The sequence below is a fragment of the Lepidothrix coronata genome, unplaced genomic scaffold, assembly GCF_001604755.1.
Source record: "Lepidothrix coronata isolate B3197 unplaced genomic scaffold, Lepidothrix_coronata-1.0 Scaffold69, whole genome shotgun sequence".
In the NCBI taxonomy this organism is placed as follows: domain Eukaryota; kingdom Metazoa; phylum Chordata; class Aves; order Passeriformes; family Pipridae; genus Lepidothrix; species Lepidothrix coronata.
In genome coordinates, this window is record NW_016690249.1 from 3,870,593 (window position 1) to 3,890,200 (window position 19,608).

Genomic DNA, 19,608 nt, shown 5'->3' on the forward strand with positions numbered 1-19,608 from the left:
CCTACCAGTGTTTAAGATGCTTTAGGACAATGCCCTTAAGAACATGCTTTAATTTTTGGTCAGCAGTCAGCAATTTGTCTGGGTGATCATTGTAGGTCCCTTCCAACTGGAAAGAATGTCCTATTCTCTCCTAAGACTAACTCTTTTGCTCTGCAGCTCTGCTCCTGTTGAGTTACACTCCTTGCCAGTGGAGACATTGCCTCTGACCACTATAAAATAATTCTTACACATAAAGAAATAGAGTGCTTGAAATATTTAATAGCATATTTGTATTTATTTCAACCAGAATTAAGAAACAAAACCCAAATACTTCAGTAGACTACATAATGAGCAAAGCAGATGTATCAAACTCTTCATTCAATGGGAAACTGACACTAAGGCCTCATCCTCCAGGCTGCAGAGGAGCATCCAAGTGTCCTTGTAAATGTACAGTCTGCCTTTGAGAATTAAAATTGGAATCCAATAATTTATTTTCTTTGAGCAATATACATTGAGAATATTGATCATTGTATCCAAGATTAGTATTATTCATAAGATTTGATTATTTGATATATTGATTTCTTAACCAAAATGTATGCAAATATGTAATATAAATCCCTTTATGTTGTTGTTAAATGTTATTGTTGTCTTAAGTACTATGAAGTTGTGGGTTTTTTGAGTGCACAAATTACAGTGTGTGAGGTCAATTAATTTTAAGCTTTAAATTACCAGCAAGTTTGAAGATTTTTTTCTTTCCTCATTCTGACCTATTATTATCAACTAATATACTAAGAGCTATTTTATCTTTCTGATACATGATCATATCCTAACAGATACTCCCTGAAGTATCTGGAGTACAAATCTCATTTTATGTGTATTAAAAACAGTAGGGAATCTCAAATCAGTTCACTAAATAGCTTTTCTGCAGCACCTTATTGAGAAAGAGAAAACTAATATAACTGCCATTTTGCTGTTTTGAAAGTGTTAAATTTGGCAGCCATTGAATTCCAAGCTTATATTATTTCTTCACAAAGGACATTTGAAGGTAAAATGAGAAGAAACTTTATTTTATTAAAATTTGAAAGTGACTAGAATGTATGTCTCAGGGACTGGAGTAGTCGTTTGCACACAATATTCAAGATCTGATGGGAGAAAAGGAATTGTTTAATAAGAATGAAATGTTTAATACCATTAAATAATCTAAAGTTTGATGATTTACAGCTCAAGAAAAACTGTGGTATACACTTAGCAGTTTTCAGTTTAATTTCAGATACAGACAGAGTTCTCTTGTAAACAAATCAATGTATTACATTATTATTCACAGATCCATTCTGTACCTGCTTTTCATTTTGTGTCAAGTTATCTGATAGGAGGCAGCATTAAGAATACCCTTGGGCCAGTCACTTTATCTCTGTGTGCTTATGTTTATCTTCTGTGTTAAGTTTTGACAAGGTTTTTCTGTCCTTTGTAAGTATTGTGAGCTCCAGAGAGGAATACCAGTTGGAGCTGTGCACAGCAGTAGTGTTGTGCAGACTGCAGTCTCAGTGCAGTAGCTGAATGTTATGAGTATATTTTAAGAAACATTGTTCAATTTCTTTAATGCTTCTAAGAGGTGTCAGTTTTACAAATGGTGTTTCAGAATGAAAAGGATAACATTAGTATCCATGGGGTGAGGGAGAGGTGGTTATCTTGTAAGTGCAAGCCAGCAAAAGTATTCAATATTCCCTGAATATCAAGGTCTTGATTCTGCATTGTTTCTGCTTGCAGAAGGACTTGACATTAACTTAAATGTTTTAAAATTATGGAAGCGTAGAGTATGTGAGTGCAGCACATCTTCAGCTGTAAAATAACACTTGCTTTTGACAGTTATATTTTAAGTGTCCATTCCTCATAATCTGAAAAAAACAGGAGAGCTTGTTATTGTAGTCTGCTTCTCTTTCTTCTCCTTATTACTACCATAAATCTACCTGAACTGAGAGGGAAAGCCAGAAAAGTTTATTTGCTGGAGAATTTACAGCCAAACAATCAGAATTTGCTAAGACTGGACAACATGAAAGTTAATGTGTAAATTAAAACTGGACTACATGGAAAAAAAATTTAATAATTCATTTCAGTGCTTCTGCGAGAGACCATAAGTATCATTTGAGGGATTGCTGTAAAGGGTGAGAGAGGGAAATCTGGGGTTTTTTCAGTATTGCTGCCAAATACAATTCACACTCTTATTTCAACACAGAATTCTTTTGAAAATTAAAATTAAATTAACCTTGATAATTATTTGGAAAAAAAATAGAAAAATGGAGGTTACTTTTCTGAAAATATAATTGTCAGCTATATGTGGAAGTATATATCACACAGTGCCTGATATTGTTAATATTAGTATTTGTGATTTTGAAAAAGAAATTCACAAACAAGTGTAATTCCTTTCCCTTCTTCTCACCAGGCAAATCAGTTATAGAGTACTGAATGTAATAGAAAATTCTACCATTATGTGACTTTTATACTCCTGTATAAAAAATGTCTGCATGAGTAAAGGCATCTACACAGTGTGTAAAGAGATACTATTATGGAAACGTACACACATATACACATATGCCCACACAAATGCTTTGGTTTTGTATAAAATTCATCTATGCTTTTAAATTAATTCATCATTAAATGATGTTAATAAAACCTGAGATGCTCACCAGATCCTAAGAAACCCTCTGTGCCTTGGAGGCTGCAATTTCACTCTGAATTAATCAACAAACAAGAAATCATCTGTACTGGGATAATTACAGCATCAAATGTACTAGGGCTACAGTCCATTGAAAGTCCTTCAGCCACTTGACTGGACTTTGCAATAAGTTTCTTTTTCAGCAAACGTTTGTTTGTGGTATTCCATTATATACCTGTCAATCCAGGGCATTAAGAGTGGTGGACATCAGTGACCTGTTAGGAAATCTCTCTGTAACATCTGTGCTTATGTCTATGCTGTGAAGCAGAGGGAAGCGCAGATTGGCATGTAGAAATGACAAAATATGTACATTAAAAGGATTCTTCTGTATCATGAAGTATTCATTGTGCTTCTTACCAATTTATGTCTGAAAGAAATAACATAGTTTACCAAGATAGTAATGTTTTTGGTGGTTTATCATGTTACTTCTGTGTAGCCAATGAAAAATTCATGAAGCTCACAAGAAAAATATTAAGGGTCAGTAGTTCATGGTACAGTATATAGAGGTACATAATGCACAGTGCATTTTAAAATCTACCAGTTTAGTTTTTTATGAATGCTTTATTCTCAATTTTACAAGGTCAAATAAAATAGTACCTATCTGAAAGATGAGTATTCTTTAACAGTATTGATTCTACAACTAGCAATCTTTTACCACAGTTTTTAAGAATATGTCTTAAATATATTTTTGTTTGAATGAACTATTTGAGTAGCAGAAGCATTTCAGTATGTGGGCTGTATTCTACCTATGGAACTAGTCAAGATTTATTCTGAAAGCAGAATTAAGTCTTAAAGAATGTGTTGAAATTGCTAAGTTTTCATTTCAAACCTGTGAAGCCTGAAAGCCCATGAAAAATGCAATAAAATTAAGGATGAAATAAGCATTCAGTGAATGTATGCAAATTGGAAAGATTTCTATGTTAGTCTTAATGTACCTGACAGATTTGTATCTGGCATTTTTTTGTTTTCATCTACTAAGGTTGTTGAAATAGTAAGTATTTTATTTTATTTTATACATAAATTTTCTTTCTCAGTTTTCTTTTCTTTTCCCCCATTTAAGATTCCAGAGGCTTATTTTATTAGAGATCCTCATACTTTCCTCCTTACAAAGGACTTTCTTAAGGTATATATGTTGTTTTTAGTGCAAAAAAAAAAGCTCTCTCAAGACCTGAACTGCATGTCCTCACAGGTTAACATTTTCACATATAATGCCATTTACTGGAAATGAGAATGGTTAGTTGGTTAACTGAAGCATGCTGAAAGGAGAAGCAAAGCTTGTCTACAAAATACTAACACTTGGATGAGTCTGCAGCCTGGGAGGAGAGCACCGGGTGAATTTTCTGGACTTTTTTCATGGCTGACTTGGGATATGCCTGCATTGTCACACAGTGTGTTGACCTCTCTCCTTGATGCATATTGCTCATGACAGTCTCTCTCCCTTGCCTGCAGGCCATGGAGGCGCAGATACAGAACTTTGGACAGACGCCATCGCAGTTGCTCATTGAGCCCCATCCACCTCGGAGCTCTGCCATGCACCTGGTGAGACATGACTGCTGGCTGGGAATGCATTCCCTTTGAACCGTAGGATCCCTTGTAGGTCATAAAGTACTCATTAAAGCAACACTTTTAATGCCATCCATTGCCCATGCAGCCATACTTCTAGTAGCAACAGCTCAGAGTGCTCTAGCAGAGCAAGGTGGAGGTGTGACTAGCTTCAGCTTCCCATAGTCCTGGCTTTTCCTTTCTAATATTGTATAAGAAGGCCCTATCTTAAAGCATATACACTTGATAAATACATATTTGGATTCTTGTTTCTGCAAGTGGTAGGAATGACCGCAGGCTTTCCTTAGACTGAGCATGTTGTTTTGTTTTAAAGGATGCATTGTTAGGGGCTGATTTATGAACAATGTATGCTTGAAAAAATGAAGTATTGGAGTTCAAATAAATCATGCTGGAGTCCTCCCACCCATTCCCCCAGGAGAATGCAATGTATATTCTGAATTTAAATTTGAACTCCAAAATTCATTCCCATCACATTCTTCTCTGTGCTTCTTGCAAAGAATTGTATCAAATAACCGGACTGAACAAGACAGATCCCTGTGCCCCTCAGTGCCTTTGATAAAATGCTTAGAGCTAGATATTTCTTTTGAGCTTTGTAAATCAACACTAATACATGCAGTAGTTTCAATTATTTTATCTATCTACAAAAAAATTGCTCTATCTAATTGTACACTACAAAAGTAGGAATTGATCTGGAAGTGTTGTGTTATTTTAAGTAATGTGTAGAAGTCAAACATACATAATATTTATTTTATATTCTTAAGATATGGATAATTTATTTTTAATAATAATGCAAAGTGATAAGCAGCAAAGAATTTTTGAACTTCTATTCTTTTTGTTATAACAGTGATTGAAAAAAAAATCATAAAACCCCGTACTCAATAACTATCATTGTCCATGTACAAACAATTGTGTCATTTGTACAATAATGGAAAAGACTTACATTATTATAACCTTATTAGGTTACAGACTCCCTAATAAGCATATGCTTTACATAGAATTAAACTGTCTATGTTTGGAAGTACTGTATTTCATATAAGGAATTCATTAAGAAAAATTAAATATCTGTGAGTTTTTGACTCCCTCTTAAAATTTCTTTTTTTAACTCTTGTTGTTTAGAGAATTAATATTTATTATGTATTAATTGATTAACTCATTACCACATATCTCTCTTTTATGAATATTAACTGCTGAATAATTTTACATTTTACTGTATACTAATTAATGCTAGTGGTCATTTTGCGCCTTGTAATGATAACCCGTACTGTACCTATTCTCTACTTATCCTCGTGTAATGTTCCAACAATAGCTTCTGATCTTGCTCTCCTCCATCAGTAGAGTAGATGTGCAGGTAGTGTTGTTTTCCCTGTATGTGCACATACTTGCCTGCTCTTTTTTAACCTCATTTTCCCTCAGACCTCCTCACTAATTGTGTTATCCCTTCTGTTTTCTTCTGCTCTCTTCTCCTTTCTACTCAACAGTGTTTCCTTCCACAGAGCCCCCTCATGTTTAAAGATCAGATGCAGCAGGATGTCATAATGGTGCTGAAGTTCCCCTCAAATTCCCCTGTCACACATGTGGCAGCCAACACACTGCCCCACCTGACCATTCCTGCCGTGGTGACCGTCACTTGCAGCAGGCTGTTTGCAGTCAATCGGTGGCACAACACAGTAGGTAGGTCTTCACAGGCACCTTTCATTCAAATTTGAAGACACCTTAACAATTCAACTTTAATTTTGAGTTCAATTTAGCTCACTCACCTGCCTGTGCACAAAAATTTACTGTTTCTTCTGGTTTGTGTCAAATAATCAAAGCTTCTGTTTTCTCTGGTGTCATTCCTAGAAACACTCTCCCTAACAGCAGCATATCACAATGGCAGCCAATCGATTTGTGATTACTTCAGGATCAGTCTTTGATACAATGCTTTTCAGGAGAGTGCTGCTGTTCTTGACACAGCCAATATTAATATGTCCCAGGTTTCAGGGAGCTTACATCCCTGTCTGCTGCTTGAGAGAGATTTCATGTCTGTTCAGGAGCTTGTAATATGCCATCCCCTGGGTCACTGTTAGATTTTCTGGGACCCTAAGCAAGCCAAAGCAGCCAGACGCTGAACTATTCTGAAGAGAAGTTTCTTCATTCTCTTCCAAAAGGTCACTGAAAAATTCCCTTACAGCCCCTCTGCTAACCTCTCCATATTGCCACTAGGACTGTCCATGTCACCTGGACATGTAGGTGCTGAGATTGTCCCAGGCATTGCTAAGTAGGTGGTTGGGCCATGAGGTACTGTCACAAGACTTAAAAATAGGTTTCATTTTCTAAGGTAGCCTCCTGCTGTGATAGCCCTTATGCTGCAATATCTGGAAACTTTTGAGTTTCTTCCCACCTAAGAAAAAGAAGAAGGTACCTGGTATTTGAGAGTGTAACTCAATATCTGGCTCAGGAGCTTTGTAGAAACCAAGCAAAAAAGGAAAATTCCTCCACTCTGTATGCACAGGAGAAGACCCTGGACAGAAATAGGTCATACTGGTGAGAGATTTGAGATATTTAAATTAGATGTCTACCTCCAGTATAGGGATCCTAGATTTCACTGACTTACCTGTAAACATCTCCTAGGTGAATAATTCAAATCAGGTATCCCATCTCTTGTGCACAAAGCTGGACAAAGACTGTTGTTACATGCAATAATTCGAGGAATGAAAAGGAGTTCCATTATAAGCATACTGTAGAGGAACTATCAGAGCAAGTAAAGTCAGTTTCACTCTGAATTCTTGAATAGCCATAAAAAGTTTAATCTCACTCTTATTCCAAACATCTGAATAATGTTGGATGAATATTAAATTTTGCATGTGTTCAGAAAGTACCTGTTCTCTGCTTACAAACTCTTCATGGTGACATAGAGAATACGACAGGAACAGAACAGAATATCTGATTGCCTTTCACAAATCCATACATTTATGATACTCATCAGGTGTAACTGTGTTACAAGTAAAAAATGGTTTTACCATTTCTTTAAAACAAAAGGGAAAAATTTAGAGGGAAAAAAACAAATAAAACATTTAAAAAAAATATTTTATTACTGTATCCTCAATGGAAGACCCAAATGTCAGGAATGATTCCGAGATGCAGAAATTGTGCCATATTATTTTAATGCTCTTTTGATTAACATTAATTGGCTAACTCCTAATTATTTGCCCTCAATTTTTCAGGGATACTGTCCCTGAAAAGTCCAGGTACTCTATACACCATTCATGTCTCCTCTGTTTGAGGAAGCTTATTTAGTACTGGAGTAGCCCTTTCTCATCCAGACTGTCAAGTGAGGGGAAGCCAAAATTCCTACCCATACCTTACTGTGAAGGAGTCAAGGTCATTAATATTGCAGTATGCTGGAGTACAAGGGTTTCCTTAACAACTTGCATTTGAAGTCATTTAGTTTAGCTGAAGTTGTGTTGATCTTTAGGGTAAATGTGATTGTAAGATTTTAGTTTTTCATCTATACTCTTGTAAAACATAAGTCGTGTTGCAAACATGAAGAATTAATTCATGGCATGAACCAACCATAAATTAAATTTCACACCAGTGGTAAACCTTTGGTTTAAATTGCAAAAAAAATAATACTTTATATTATAACAGAAAGAGACGGGAAAATGACACTATTTAGAGAATCAAAACTCATTGTAATGATTTTTCTTTACTTTTACATCATGCCTGGCAATGTCTTTTATTTTTCCGGAGGCTAATCCAGGACAGGGTATCAATTTCCTACTATTACCATAATATTACTTTAATAACTCACAACTCCAGTGTAAATGATAGGTTTATTACAGAAATGTATACACAGACCACTCATTATAGAATGTATGTAGAGCTTTGGAGTTTATAAACAGCAGGAGGCATTTACACAGTCATCTCATAATAGAAGTGAATTAATTTAAGTTAATACCAGTAAAGATCTGTCCCAAACTGTTTTGATTTTGAAAGAAGAGACGGAAAGTAGGGAAGGAGAAGATCTCAGAGCAGTGTTTCAGAAGATGGCAAAACTATCTGTAGACCAGGTTTTCTTTTACCTCTTCCAGTTGTCTATTGCAGTAGTAGAAAATGGAGTTTATTCTTCAGAAATCTGTATCTCCTATTATGGAGGATATTCTTGTGCGACATGTCAGTTCATAACAAAAATTGTTCTTTCAGTAATGACAGTTTCACTTATATGCTAGGGAAGGTGCTCAGAAGAGCTAAAGGAATGCTGTCTGTGCATGAGAGCAGATAACACTAAATATGCAGACACTGATGCACATTTGAACATCTGAAAGGCTATTCAGAATTGAACAAACAGGAATAATTGTGGCAAATTTACTGTAGCCTGCAGTGTTGCAGCTAAAAATTCTACATAAACCCATGAAAAGGTCCAAAAATAATTCTCTGTTATACTATTTTAAATAAATTATTTAATGAATGTTTGTGGCTGCAGAAATTGTGATGAAGTTAGCACTGCTACATTTATAGTCACTAGTACATAACTGAAGAATTAACAAATGTATATTTGTGTAGCACAGAGGAAGGAATCTCAAAAGATTAATAGAAAAAATAGTAAGAAGTTACTTTTTTTTAAATAGATAATAATTCAATAGTGAATCTTTAAACCTAGAAAAATCATATAAAAAGGTTTCTCTATGCTTTATTCTTCCTTTCATGGTTAGGCCTTCGGGGAGCCCCAGGATATTCTTTGGATCAAGCCCATCATCTTCCAATTGAAATGGATCCACTGATTGGTATGTCAAGATGAAAATGTAGTGATATATTTGAAATTATGATTTTCAAGAATTATTGATTAAGCTATATTTGTATATTATGCTTCATTTAACACAGAAAATAGGAAAATATTTATTCTTGTCAGTCCTGGAGAACTAAAAGCATTAGCTTTTATTAGCTTTTATTGATGCTGAATGAATTACATGAGTGCTATTTGTTATTAACATCACCAGCAATTGGTATTTAAGAAACAACCAATTAAGTCAGTTACATTGTCAGCCTATGTCTATAATGCTGTTGACTTATCAGGTCACATTAGTAAAATAAAATGTGTGGGTCTGGTGGAGTTCACATATTTTCTTTTCTTACAGCCAGAATTGTGTTTATCAGTGAAGATGTAGATCTATTTATTTTCATTCCATTTATGATTTGGATTGTTTTCATTGGCATTACTAATTTAATAATGAAAAGACTGGATTTTAAATTGATGCATGATAGCATTTTTAAAATCCAGAATTTTTAAGGAAGCCAATTATTTTGAGGAATAGCATCTGTTAAAACTCTTTGATTGCAGGACTCCTTAGCGGTCATAATTCCTCATTAATTGCAACTATTTGATTTGTGGTTATTTTGTTTCAGTAACTTGAAACAGAAATTGGGCATGGGGAAGGTTTTTAGAGGCAATTTTGTAGCATTGGTAAGGAAAAAATGCATTTTTAAACATCTCCGAAGGAAAAGCTCCTTTTTTGCCTGTGTCAGTATTCACAGTTGAAAGATTTATATAGAAGTACCTCAGGAGAGTTAGCTTTCTCATTCTGTGGGCTTCATTTAATCATAAAATGCAATGGTTTTCTCTTCAGTTTTTTTCTCTCGAAAACTAGGGCACAGCTATTGCGCCCACCTGTTCTGGAAATCTGAGTAATTTGTTATTCATTGTTGATGGACATAGAGGGTCTGCTAATTTAAATCATGTTCTTAGAATGTATGTAAACACAATATCAACTTTCACAAGCAATTTTAAAATATGATTTTTTTGTTGAGTCTCTTATTTCATTCAGTTGTGAGCAATTTAAGTAGAATAATAAAAAATAGGGGAAAAAATTCAGATTATGATGTGCTTTAAGTTGTGTTCCTATGTTAGGAGAAATGTGCTTCTCAGAGTGACTTTTATCTCACCTGACTTCAGTTAACTGAAGTCAGTTGTCAAGATTCCCTCCATAGCCACTGTAGAAAGACAAACTGTCCTCTGGAGCTGTCTAACACTTAGACAGCTGTTACAGGGTGAGAGGACTTTACATGTGAAATGATGTCTTCATCTCCGGTGAGACTGGAGGGAGTGTAGGTAATTTACTTAGATTATATACTGAACTTTTAGAAAATTGATATTAAGTGAGATGGAACACACTTTTTTTGTATTGCCATGTCTTGTCTGCTGTGTCACAGGGAGTAAAGAGCACATTAGCTGGGGACTCCCAGTCCTTCTTAACAGCTCCATTTGGCAGTTGGGGTGGTGGGACTCTGCATAAACCATTCCTTTTCCCTTTATCTGGGAGAATTTCCAGGTGTCTTGCCTCTTTTGAGATTACTGCCCAAGGCCTGGCTCCCTGCTTCAGGAGTAGGTGATAAGACCTACTTTTCCTGTATCAGAAAAACACATTAGGTTTGAAAGATTCATAGAATCATAGAATATACTGAATTGGAAGGGACTCATCAGGACCATCGAGTCCAGCTCCTGGCCCTGCACAGGATGCCCCAAGTATCACACCATGTACCTGTGAATATTGTCCAAATACTTCTTGAATTCTGTCAGGCTTCGTGCTGTGATCGTTTCCCTGGGGAGCCTGTTCCAGTGCCCAACCACCCTCTGGGTGAAAAAGCTTTTCTTGATATCTAACCTAAACCTCCCCTGACTCAAGTCCTCAAGACTGACGCCTTTTCCTGGAGTCCTGTCACTGGTCATGAGAGTGAAGAGATCAGTGTCTGCTCCTCTACTTCCCCTCATGAGGAAGTTTTGGACTACGATGAGGTTTCCCCTCATTCATTGGTTGAATCGTTATGTCTTTGATCTGATTAAGCATCTGGAGGTATGGGAGATGCCAAGGTCACACAATGCAAACTGAGTTATTTTATGTAGAAGAGATACCAACCAGCAAGAATTGACTTTCTGCAGTATTGTTAGTGCTGACTTAGTATTTTAAATGGACTTCCACCACTTTCTCCTAGTTCAGATTGGTTTGGGGGAGTACTTCAGCAGAGCACCTAAATTATTACCACCTATTATGCAGCGCGTCAGGCAGTTTGTAAGAAATTGTCATCTCCTGTAAAATCTTTTCTCTTATTCAAAGCGAAACTAGAAATCTCACAATAATTTTGTGTTTCTGACACCCATATAGACAGTTCTAAATGTTTGTATTCAACATGCTTACTCAACAACAAATTCACAGTTCATTGAAAGTTAAATGTATTCATTTTCTCCTGTAAGTGCATGACAGGAAGGTGTTGAAATGGCTTACTTGTAAAATGTGTTTTGCATTTTGTTACAGCCAATAACTCTGGTGTGAACAAACGGCAGATCACAGACCTTGTGGATCAGAGCATCCAGATCAATGCACATTGCTTCGTGGTCACAGCAGATAACCGCTACATTCTTATCTGTGGTTTCTGGGACAAGAGCTTTCGAGTTTATTCTACAGAAACAGGTGACCCTAAATACAGCTCTTTGTTTCTTTGTGGGTCACCAAGTGGACAGAGACTATTATCTTAATAGTACCATATCTAATGCCTGTGCTTACTTCTCAATAAATAATAAAGGGCAGTTTATAAAATACTTCATTATTGTTTGAACATAATAGCTTTAAGATGGTTTTCCAATGGAAGATAAAGGATGTAAAAGGAAATAGAAAGGCATACAGTTTTATTAGTGGTAACTTTTGAAAACCATAGTTATTTTCAGAAAATTGATCATATCAAAAGTATAAACCAACAATTTTGTTACAAAAGTTTTATGGCTGTATTGTTTCTAGCTCTATTTATTTCATATAGTAGGGAATTAGGTTGCATAGCCTGCTACAGGAACTGATATTTTGTTTCTTTTCTGATTACTTAGCCTAATATCATTCAGTATATTGCTAAAAATATATTGCTAAAAAGTAATTGCAATAATAGAAAGAAGGAGGTGATAATCACAGTAAACCTTAGTTTAAAATTAACATAGAACAAATAGACAGTTTTAATATAATAATATAGCACAATTCTGGAAAAGTTCATGTGCTGTCTTATGCATATCACTCATGAAATTCATAAATAGTGTTCTAATGCCAGTGCTTAAATACTGATGGAGCCATAACTCCACTTAATATTCTGGGACTGCAGCACTGACTTGATTTTTCAGAGATAAGGGTTAGGCTATCGATTGACACAGAGCACAGCCTTCAATAGGAATGAAAAAAAGAGGAAAAAAAAGAGGAAAAAAAGTTTTATCTTTTTGATTTTTTAATCCTGTCATAGCATGTAGTGAACTCTAATTAAGGGACATGAGACAGAAGTTTCATTTGAAATGAATATTAATTATGTAGGTAATAATTTCTAAATGTTAAAAAAAATGAATTTGTATGACTTTGCACTCCCTCCAGGAAAATTAACTCAGATTGTGTTTGGCCACTGGGATGTCGTGACTTGCCTTGCCAGATCGGAGTCCTATATTGGGGGTGATTGCTACATTGTGTCTGGGTCTCGCGATGCTACATTGTTGCTTTGGTATTGGAGTGGCCGACATCACATTATAGGCGACAATCCAAATAGCAGTAAGTACCCTTTAAAAAAACACCTTCCTGAGAGGTCTTCTGCCACACCTATCCATTTTAACATTCCCTCTGTCAGCTTCAGAAGTGATTACCAAATATATCGATTACTTCACTTATAGATTGAAAGTTGGTATAAGAAGAGCACCACATGCTAAGAAATTCATTGATTACTAGCCAAAAAAATGTTTAAACACTCTGTGTGTGGTAACAGATAATAGGATGGGAGTGTAGTTCTTAAATTTGTATCATTTATAACATATGTCATCATAAACTAGAACAAGATGGTTATGGCCTTTAAGTGACAGGACATATATCACTATATTTTGACTTTACTTCCCCTAGAAATAATTTTTGGCATTTTACCTTACTCCCTTTGTGCTACAGCATGCTGTATCAGCTGCTTGCCTTTTCAAAAAAGGAATGTTTCACATGCTATGGAATTAAATGAAACTCTCTTGGGAAAGGTCTTTCTGCAGCAAGCAAACCTTTGGAGAATCAATATGACTGAATAAAAATAGAAAAACATAAAATGTCAGGAAGAGTTTACATTTCATTTGCATGGAATTATCAGTGCTTGGCAGAGTGAAGGGGACATGATAATAATAATTAATATTAATTTATATAAAAGGGCACTTAAAGCACTCTAATTTAAAGGTCCCTTCACCCAAGTCAGAGATATGACCAGAGCTAAAGACAAGAGCAAGTTTTATCCATATACTAGAGCTGTTCTGTACAACACTAAGTCCATTTCATCTAAAGCAGTTGCTGAATTCTGATGATTATTTTCAACACAAGGATTCTATCCTTGGAAAAAAATGTAAGAATCCATCACTATCAGTTTTGATCACTGATTCAAATACTGTCTGGAGCAGTACTGTCAGTTACAGACATGTAAGTGAAAGTATTTCTTCAACTGAATGGCTGTTAGAAAAGTGTTTTATTTCAAAGTAAATATTTTGTTAATTTTTCAGCAGTAGACTTTTTACTGAGTTTTAATATTTTCCATTTGTCTGTAAGCAGAGCAAAGGGGAGACGGATATAAGCCTCGCTTTTTCACTAGATTTAATTTGTTTTTATAACAGAGGAAATGGAGGGGAAAAAATAAAATCGTGTTCCCATAACAAATTTTTCTAATTTTTATGTATATCCCAGGACTTTTTTAGCATGTAATTCTCTGATATGGAGAAATTCAGTCAGTGTCAGAGCACTCTGTTTAGGTTGACACCATTTTGTTTCTTTGAATACCTGTGTGATTCATGTCAAGTATTAGTAATTTCTATGTTAGGAGAAAAATAAAAAGAGCTTTCTACTTTCATTTAAAAAAAAAAGGAAGACTTTCCTTTACCTCCTCTGATTATTATGGGGCTTGGACAGCCTTGCAATTATCATCTCCATTCTGGCTGATACAAACTGCTTCAATTCTTTTCCAGATAGAATTATTTCAGTTCTGATACTGTTTTGTCAGCACTTACATATCTGAATGCACAAAAGTGGTATTTTTGGCATCTCAGGTTTAATATCTTAGGTGCGTAACTTTGGAAGTGTCTGCCTTGGACATCTTGGAAGGATATGTATTGGCTGACAGAAATAAATGAAAACAAAAATTATTTGTATGACTTGCTCTGCACCTCTACCTCTATATGGATAAGGCTAAAGAAAAGGTCTTATAATCAGATTAATGGGAGACTGTGCTGCAAATAGTCATATCCAGTCAAATGAAATCTTACAGGCACAGGTACCAGAACTCAGGAAGATTAAATACCTAAGTCCACTGTGGTTGCTTTGAAATATATTGATACAGTTTTTAAATATTCATGTTGAAGGCATGTTAAAGACTGATGTTGAGGAAGTTTGATGTCATCAATATTATAATAATAATGGCCAGTCTTCGCGAGCGAAGATTTGAGAGAAGGTCATCAATATTATTACTATCTCTATTCATTGAATTAAAGTTACCATGGATATGCTAATTATGTACTAGGACTGTACTATAACCAGAATTTCATGTGCTGCAAACCTATCCTTATTAACAGCTACTTTGACTTTTAATGAACGTACATTAATGGGGATAGATCACAAAAACAAAGGGCTTTTAAAAAAAGGGCCTTTAAAAACTTCTACAATAATGAAATGCTTCTGCTGAAGTAATGACTGGTAGTTTCTGTTCCCTACCACAAACAGACATGATAGTTGTCCTATGACTGATTCCCTGTATACTAGTTTTCAAGACTGAAGCATTCTCAACAATCCTTATGAAAATATGTCTGAAGTTTTACATAGTTAAAGCCACTGAAGTACTAAAGAAATCTTTTCTAATCTACCCTTCCATAGTTGCTGGTAGAAGATTAGGATTTATCTTATAGGAAAAATGAAAGTGAGATGTTCACTGTAGGTCAAATCCAATTACTTAAGATCTTTAGAATCAATTTCCAGAAAGATGTAGATGATAGTTGCAGGGGGAAAAGGGGGGATTGGTTTTTTAAAAGCTGTCATCTGGAGACACAGATAAGGTATTTTATACCACAGGCTAAAGCCTGTGAAGAACTGTAAAGAAGGTGAAGAACTCAAAGAAAAATGTCAGGTATCGTACCTATCTGGATTAGATGCTTGACTTTATAATTATCTTTTAAGCTGAAACATGGTTAATTATCAATTTCAGCTTCAATACATCCAATTACCAAAAGGAACTTTAGTTGTTTCAGAAAATCTTAAGGGGGAGAAAAAGCAAACCCCAGTCCTAAACGGTTTGTTTAGTTTACCATTTGTATAGAAAAATGTAGATACTATTTCATTTGAAAACATAGCCGTCACAATCACTTGTTGTGAAATACTCTGGGGCAAAAGATTGTCAGATCAAACTTCTTACAGATTCTACTAAAGTTCCATGTTCCAGAATCTGATCTTTACTAAACAACTTGTATGTCAACAATCTAACCTGTCAGACTTGTGTAGAGTCTTTTGCTGAAATACCTGTGCAGGTATGTGCTCAGTGGGTGACTTCAGCTGTGCCTGTGGGAAAACCAGAAGCAGCTCTGGTTTAAAGAGGAGAATTGAGAAAAAATTGCATCTTGGATAAGACTCTTACAAGTGGCTGCTCTAGCTCAGTAGTTGAAAACTCTCCTATAAGAGCATGTAAGCTTCATTTTATAATTTTAAAACAATTGTTCCAAGCAATGCATTTATTAAGTTATCACTTTTAATCTACAATAAGTATAAAAAATGAGTTTCTGGTTTAGTTTGCACTTGTCATTGAAGTTTTACCAGATTTTAAATACAATGTTTTCCACAGAGTAGCTTTCAAAAATAGCTTGTAAAAAATGAGTTTGTCCAGACAGTGGGAGACTAAGTTCTTGACCACTAGAGACTGATCCTCATTCCCATATTCACAACCATATGCTGACTATCACCTATAAATTAATGAGTGAGGGGACCCTGTGAACCTCCAGCTTTAGTAGAAAGCAAAATTCTTTTCTATGCTCTTGTTTATGGATCTTACATGACATGACGATTGCATATAACTAGGGATAAATCAAGAAATCAGGAGCCCAAACTGCATACTTTCAACAGCAGCATATAGGGCACATCCTATTTGTCTGGTCTAACAAACTGGTTTCATGGCCATGCCATTCCTATGTAGAGGTGATAGAAAAAGGTCCTAGACTAGACTAAAAAGACTAGACTAAAAGGCTGATGTTTGGGGGATGCTCCTGGAAAGTGAGAGATGTGGCATGATTTTCTGTAGGCTGAAGGGCAGTTGAATGCGGGGGTTTACATATGATTGAATTTATTTCTTTGACCTTGCTTAGTTAAGTACTATCTTTGGGAAAAACACTGAAGTGAATGAAACTTAGTCCTCTTGCCAGGGTCAGATATCTACTTTCTAAGCCAAAATTGCTGATCTGAACTAGCTAATCTGAATCTGCGCTTTATTAAGTTGATGACCACATTGTATAAATCTGCTGCAGTTGAGAGAACAGTAAAATGTGCCTCTTTTCTCTTAGTAAGGCGCGGCACATAAAAAGGACATAGTTTGCATATTTTAATTCTTTGAAATGATATGGGAAATGTAAATCTTTGCAGTTCTTAGAGACTGAAGAGAAAAATTATTGTGATAGATTTTGACAATTTGTGGTTTAATTTTTTTTTCTCTTGCGATATATAGGGATTTGCTTTAAGTGAGTGCTAATTTGTATACAAATTTCTTCTCACATAGCAACTGTACTAGTCATGACAAAAAGGAGCAAAGAGAGTATATGATATGCCCTGGAGTTCAACATGTATCATTATAGTTGTTTTATTTTTGTATTTTATGATAGCTTTATTGAATGTCTATCTCAAACAAGTGACTTTGAAAATGAGAATTATCTCAGAGTCTTTGAACAGGTATACCAAAGTGGATGATAGAATTTCAGAAAAGTGAGGGACAGATGCTTTCATCTGAAACAGACACAAATTCAGAAACTAATTTGGAAGTGATAAAAATTAATTTGCACACTTTAATTGGAATCAGACTCCTGCATGAAAGAAAGGAAGGGTAGGCAGCTTGTGCTAAAGGCTGATTGAATTTTTTGTCAGGTAAGTATGTTGGACTTGGCCACTTATCCTCTTGAGCCTCTCCATGCAATATATTACATTCACCCTCTGACTGGTGTTCTTTAAAAGGATCAATGCTATTCCTGTTTTTTCCCTAGAGCCTGAAATTTCATTGATCTTGGGACTTGACATTTCTTATTACCTATTGTAGCTTCCAAGATGATGGCCACAAGAGGTGTGAGAGTTAACCCCCCTTTTTCTAATGGGAACTGTGCTGACCATTGGAACATATTGTGTCTATCAGCCCTAACCTGGGTTTGTTTAGCATTGTAACATAATCTTTAAAGGTGCTAACAATTCATCCTGTTCTAGTGAGTGTATTCTGCATATATCTAAGAGGAAGGGTAAGCATTACCATAAAAGATCTTTGTCAAGTTAACCTGCATTTTTTTTAAGTCTGTCATGAAGTATAGCTTTTTGTATTTGTTTTACTTAACACAATTTTGAAACAATTTAAAATTGTGAACATCAAGGGTTCTGCAACTTTATGTCTTGAAAGAATAGTTGTTCTGAAATCAGAACATTCACTTATTGTTATTTATCGCTCTACATTTTAATATGCTCTAGCTTAACCTTGAAAGGACAGTAGTTTAAAAGTAGCCACTGCCAAGTGGACTGGATGGCTGTCTGAAGGTCCTGCACAAGCACATGGGCACATGTACTTAAAGAGTTATTTTATTATGGCACTTGTACATTTGTACAATTTAAGTAATAATTTTTAAAATATAGTTTCTTAGCACTGTTCTGGCAGAGTAGAAGCTTTCTGAACACTAGTTTGTAGTTTTTACTGGCACTGTCTCTGCTCTGGTAGCCAAGACATTTCTCTCCTAGGACTGCTATGTAAAAGTAAATGAGCCAATAATCCACCTGAGCTAAGGCAGTTATCTCTAGTGTTTTATCAACAGATATCTGTGCCCATGCTTTGCTGCATGCTCCACAGGAACTGTACAGTGCAGGGTGGTTCAGCATCTTGACGAAGTTCCCAAAGCTATTTAGTGGAAGTGATAGGAAGAGATGCTACAGATTCACACTCTTCTCCACTATGTCTTTCCTTTTGGAGTCTGGTTGGTGCAAGGTACCCGAAAGTCCCCTCACCCAGGTGAATGCTTTGTAGCTGTATGCAATGCTGCTGCTTGCATTTCTTAGCCCGAGCTGAGAATATTCTGAATATGTTAATATTCTTCTGTCAGCAACCTTTCTTTTACACCCATTGCTCCCTCATGTTGTGGACATCGGTTGTAGCCTTATCTTTTCATCAAACTCCAGTATGGTTTTTTTTCACAGTATATATTCAAGAAGGCTATTACATTTTCACTTCCATGAAAGCCATAGTACTTTCTAAGACTTTTTTTTCTGATAAGCATCCCCTCAAAAGTCCTAACAGTAAAGCAAATAGTAAATTATTTTCAGCAAGTAATTCAGCTGTAGCCTTGTACTTGCTTTTGTCAAAGTCAGAGATTAAACGGAAGCTAGAATTTGCCTTGTGGTCTCATTTTTTTTATATAGAAGACTCCTAGATTTGTCCCCATGGCAATCTGTATATAATTCCTGTAAAAGGACAATAAGAGAGAAATAGTAACACTGTCTGTTCTCTTTCTTTCCCTCTTCTTTTTTTCCTTACCGTGCAAGAGCACCATTTGTTCACAACGAACCTGACAATAGTATTAAGCATTATATTTTTCAGTGAGAAGGGAAGATGTGTTTTATTTTAGACTTCGTAAAAAAACTTACATGTTTGGAAATACAGTGCTGATTTTTTTCCTTTGCCCTCTAGTAATTCAGTTCAAAGGTGCTCCTTTGGGGAAATTACAGGGAGTTTACAGTGATGGTATCTCAGTTCTTAGGTAAGATATTTTCACCTGCAATTCCCTTAGAGCTGCAGCCTTTGACCTTTGGCTGCATCTGTCAGTGGTGATGTGACAATGACAGAATATTTTGCTAGATTTTGAATGATTCCTAGAGTTCACAAGTTCTGTCCTTAGGAATAAAATGTAATATGACTGAGGTTCATGTCACAGCTTTTTCTGTAGAAAGTATCAGTGAATAATTTTTTCTTTGAGCCCTAAGGGGAAAAAAAACCATTTTCAATTACTGCTAATAATGTATGAGATAATGTATAATAATGATATTCCATTATTAATTTGTATTTACTGAAAAACAAGACAAAACAAGGCTTATAGATATATGTTTCAGGGCAGTTATTTCTTATAAACA

At 35.5% G+C, this 19,608-nt stretch overlaps 1 protein-coding gene across 5 annotated transcripts in view; it reads left to right on the forward strand.

Moving 5' to 3' along the window:
* NBEA (neurobeachin) overlaps positions 1 to 19,608 on the forward strand; it is a 485,382-nt gene that overhangs the window by 453,885 nt on the left and 11,889 nt on the right. For 4 of the 5 annotated variants that reach the window (XM_017818603.1, XM_017818605.1, XM_017818606.1 and 1 more), the window contains 5 exons: positions 4,142 to 4,231; positions 5,734 to 5,926; positions 8,947 to 9,018; positions 11,542 to 11,697; positions 12,631 to 12,801. In XM_017818603.1, the coding sequence (XP_017674092.1) occupies positions 4,142 to 4,231; positions 5,734 to 5,926; positions 8,947 to 9,018; positions 11,542 to 11,697; positions 12,631 to 12,801 (682 nt within the window). The remainder of the gene's footprint in view (positions 1 to 4,141; positions 4,232 to 5,733; positions 5,927 to 8,946; positions 9,019 to 11,541; positions 11,698 to 12,630; positions 12,802 to 19,608) is intronic. The other variant, XM_017818604.1, reaches the window with a different exon arrangement.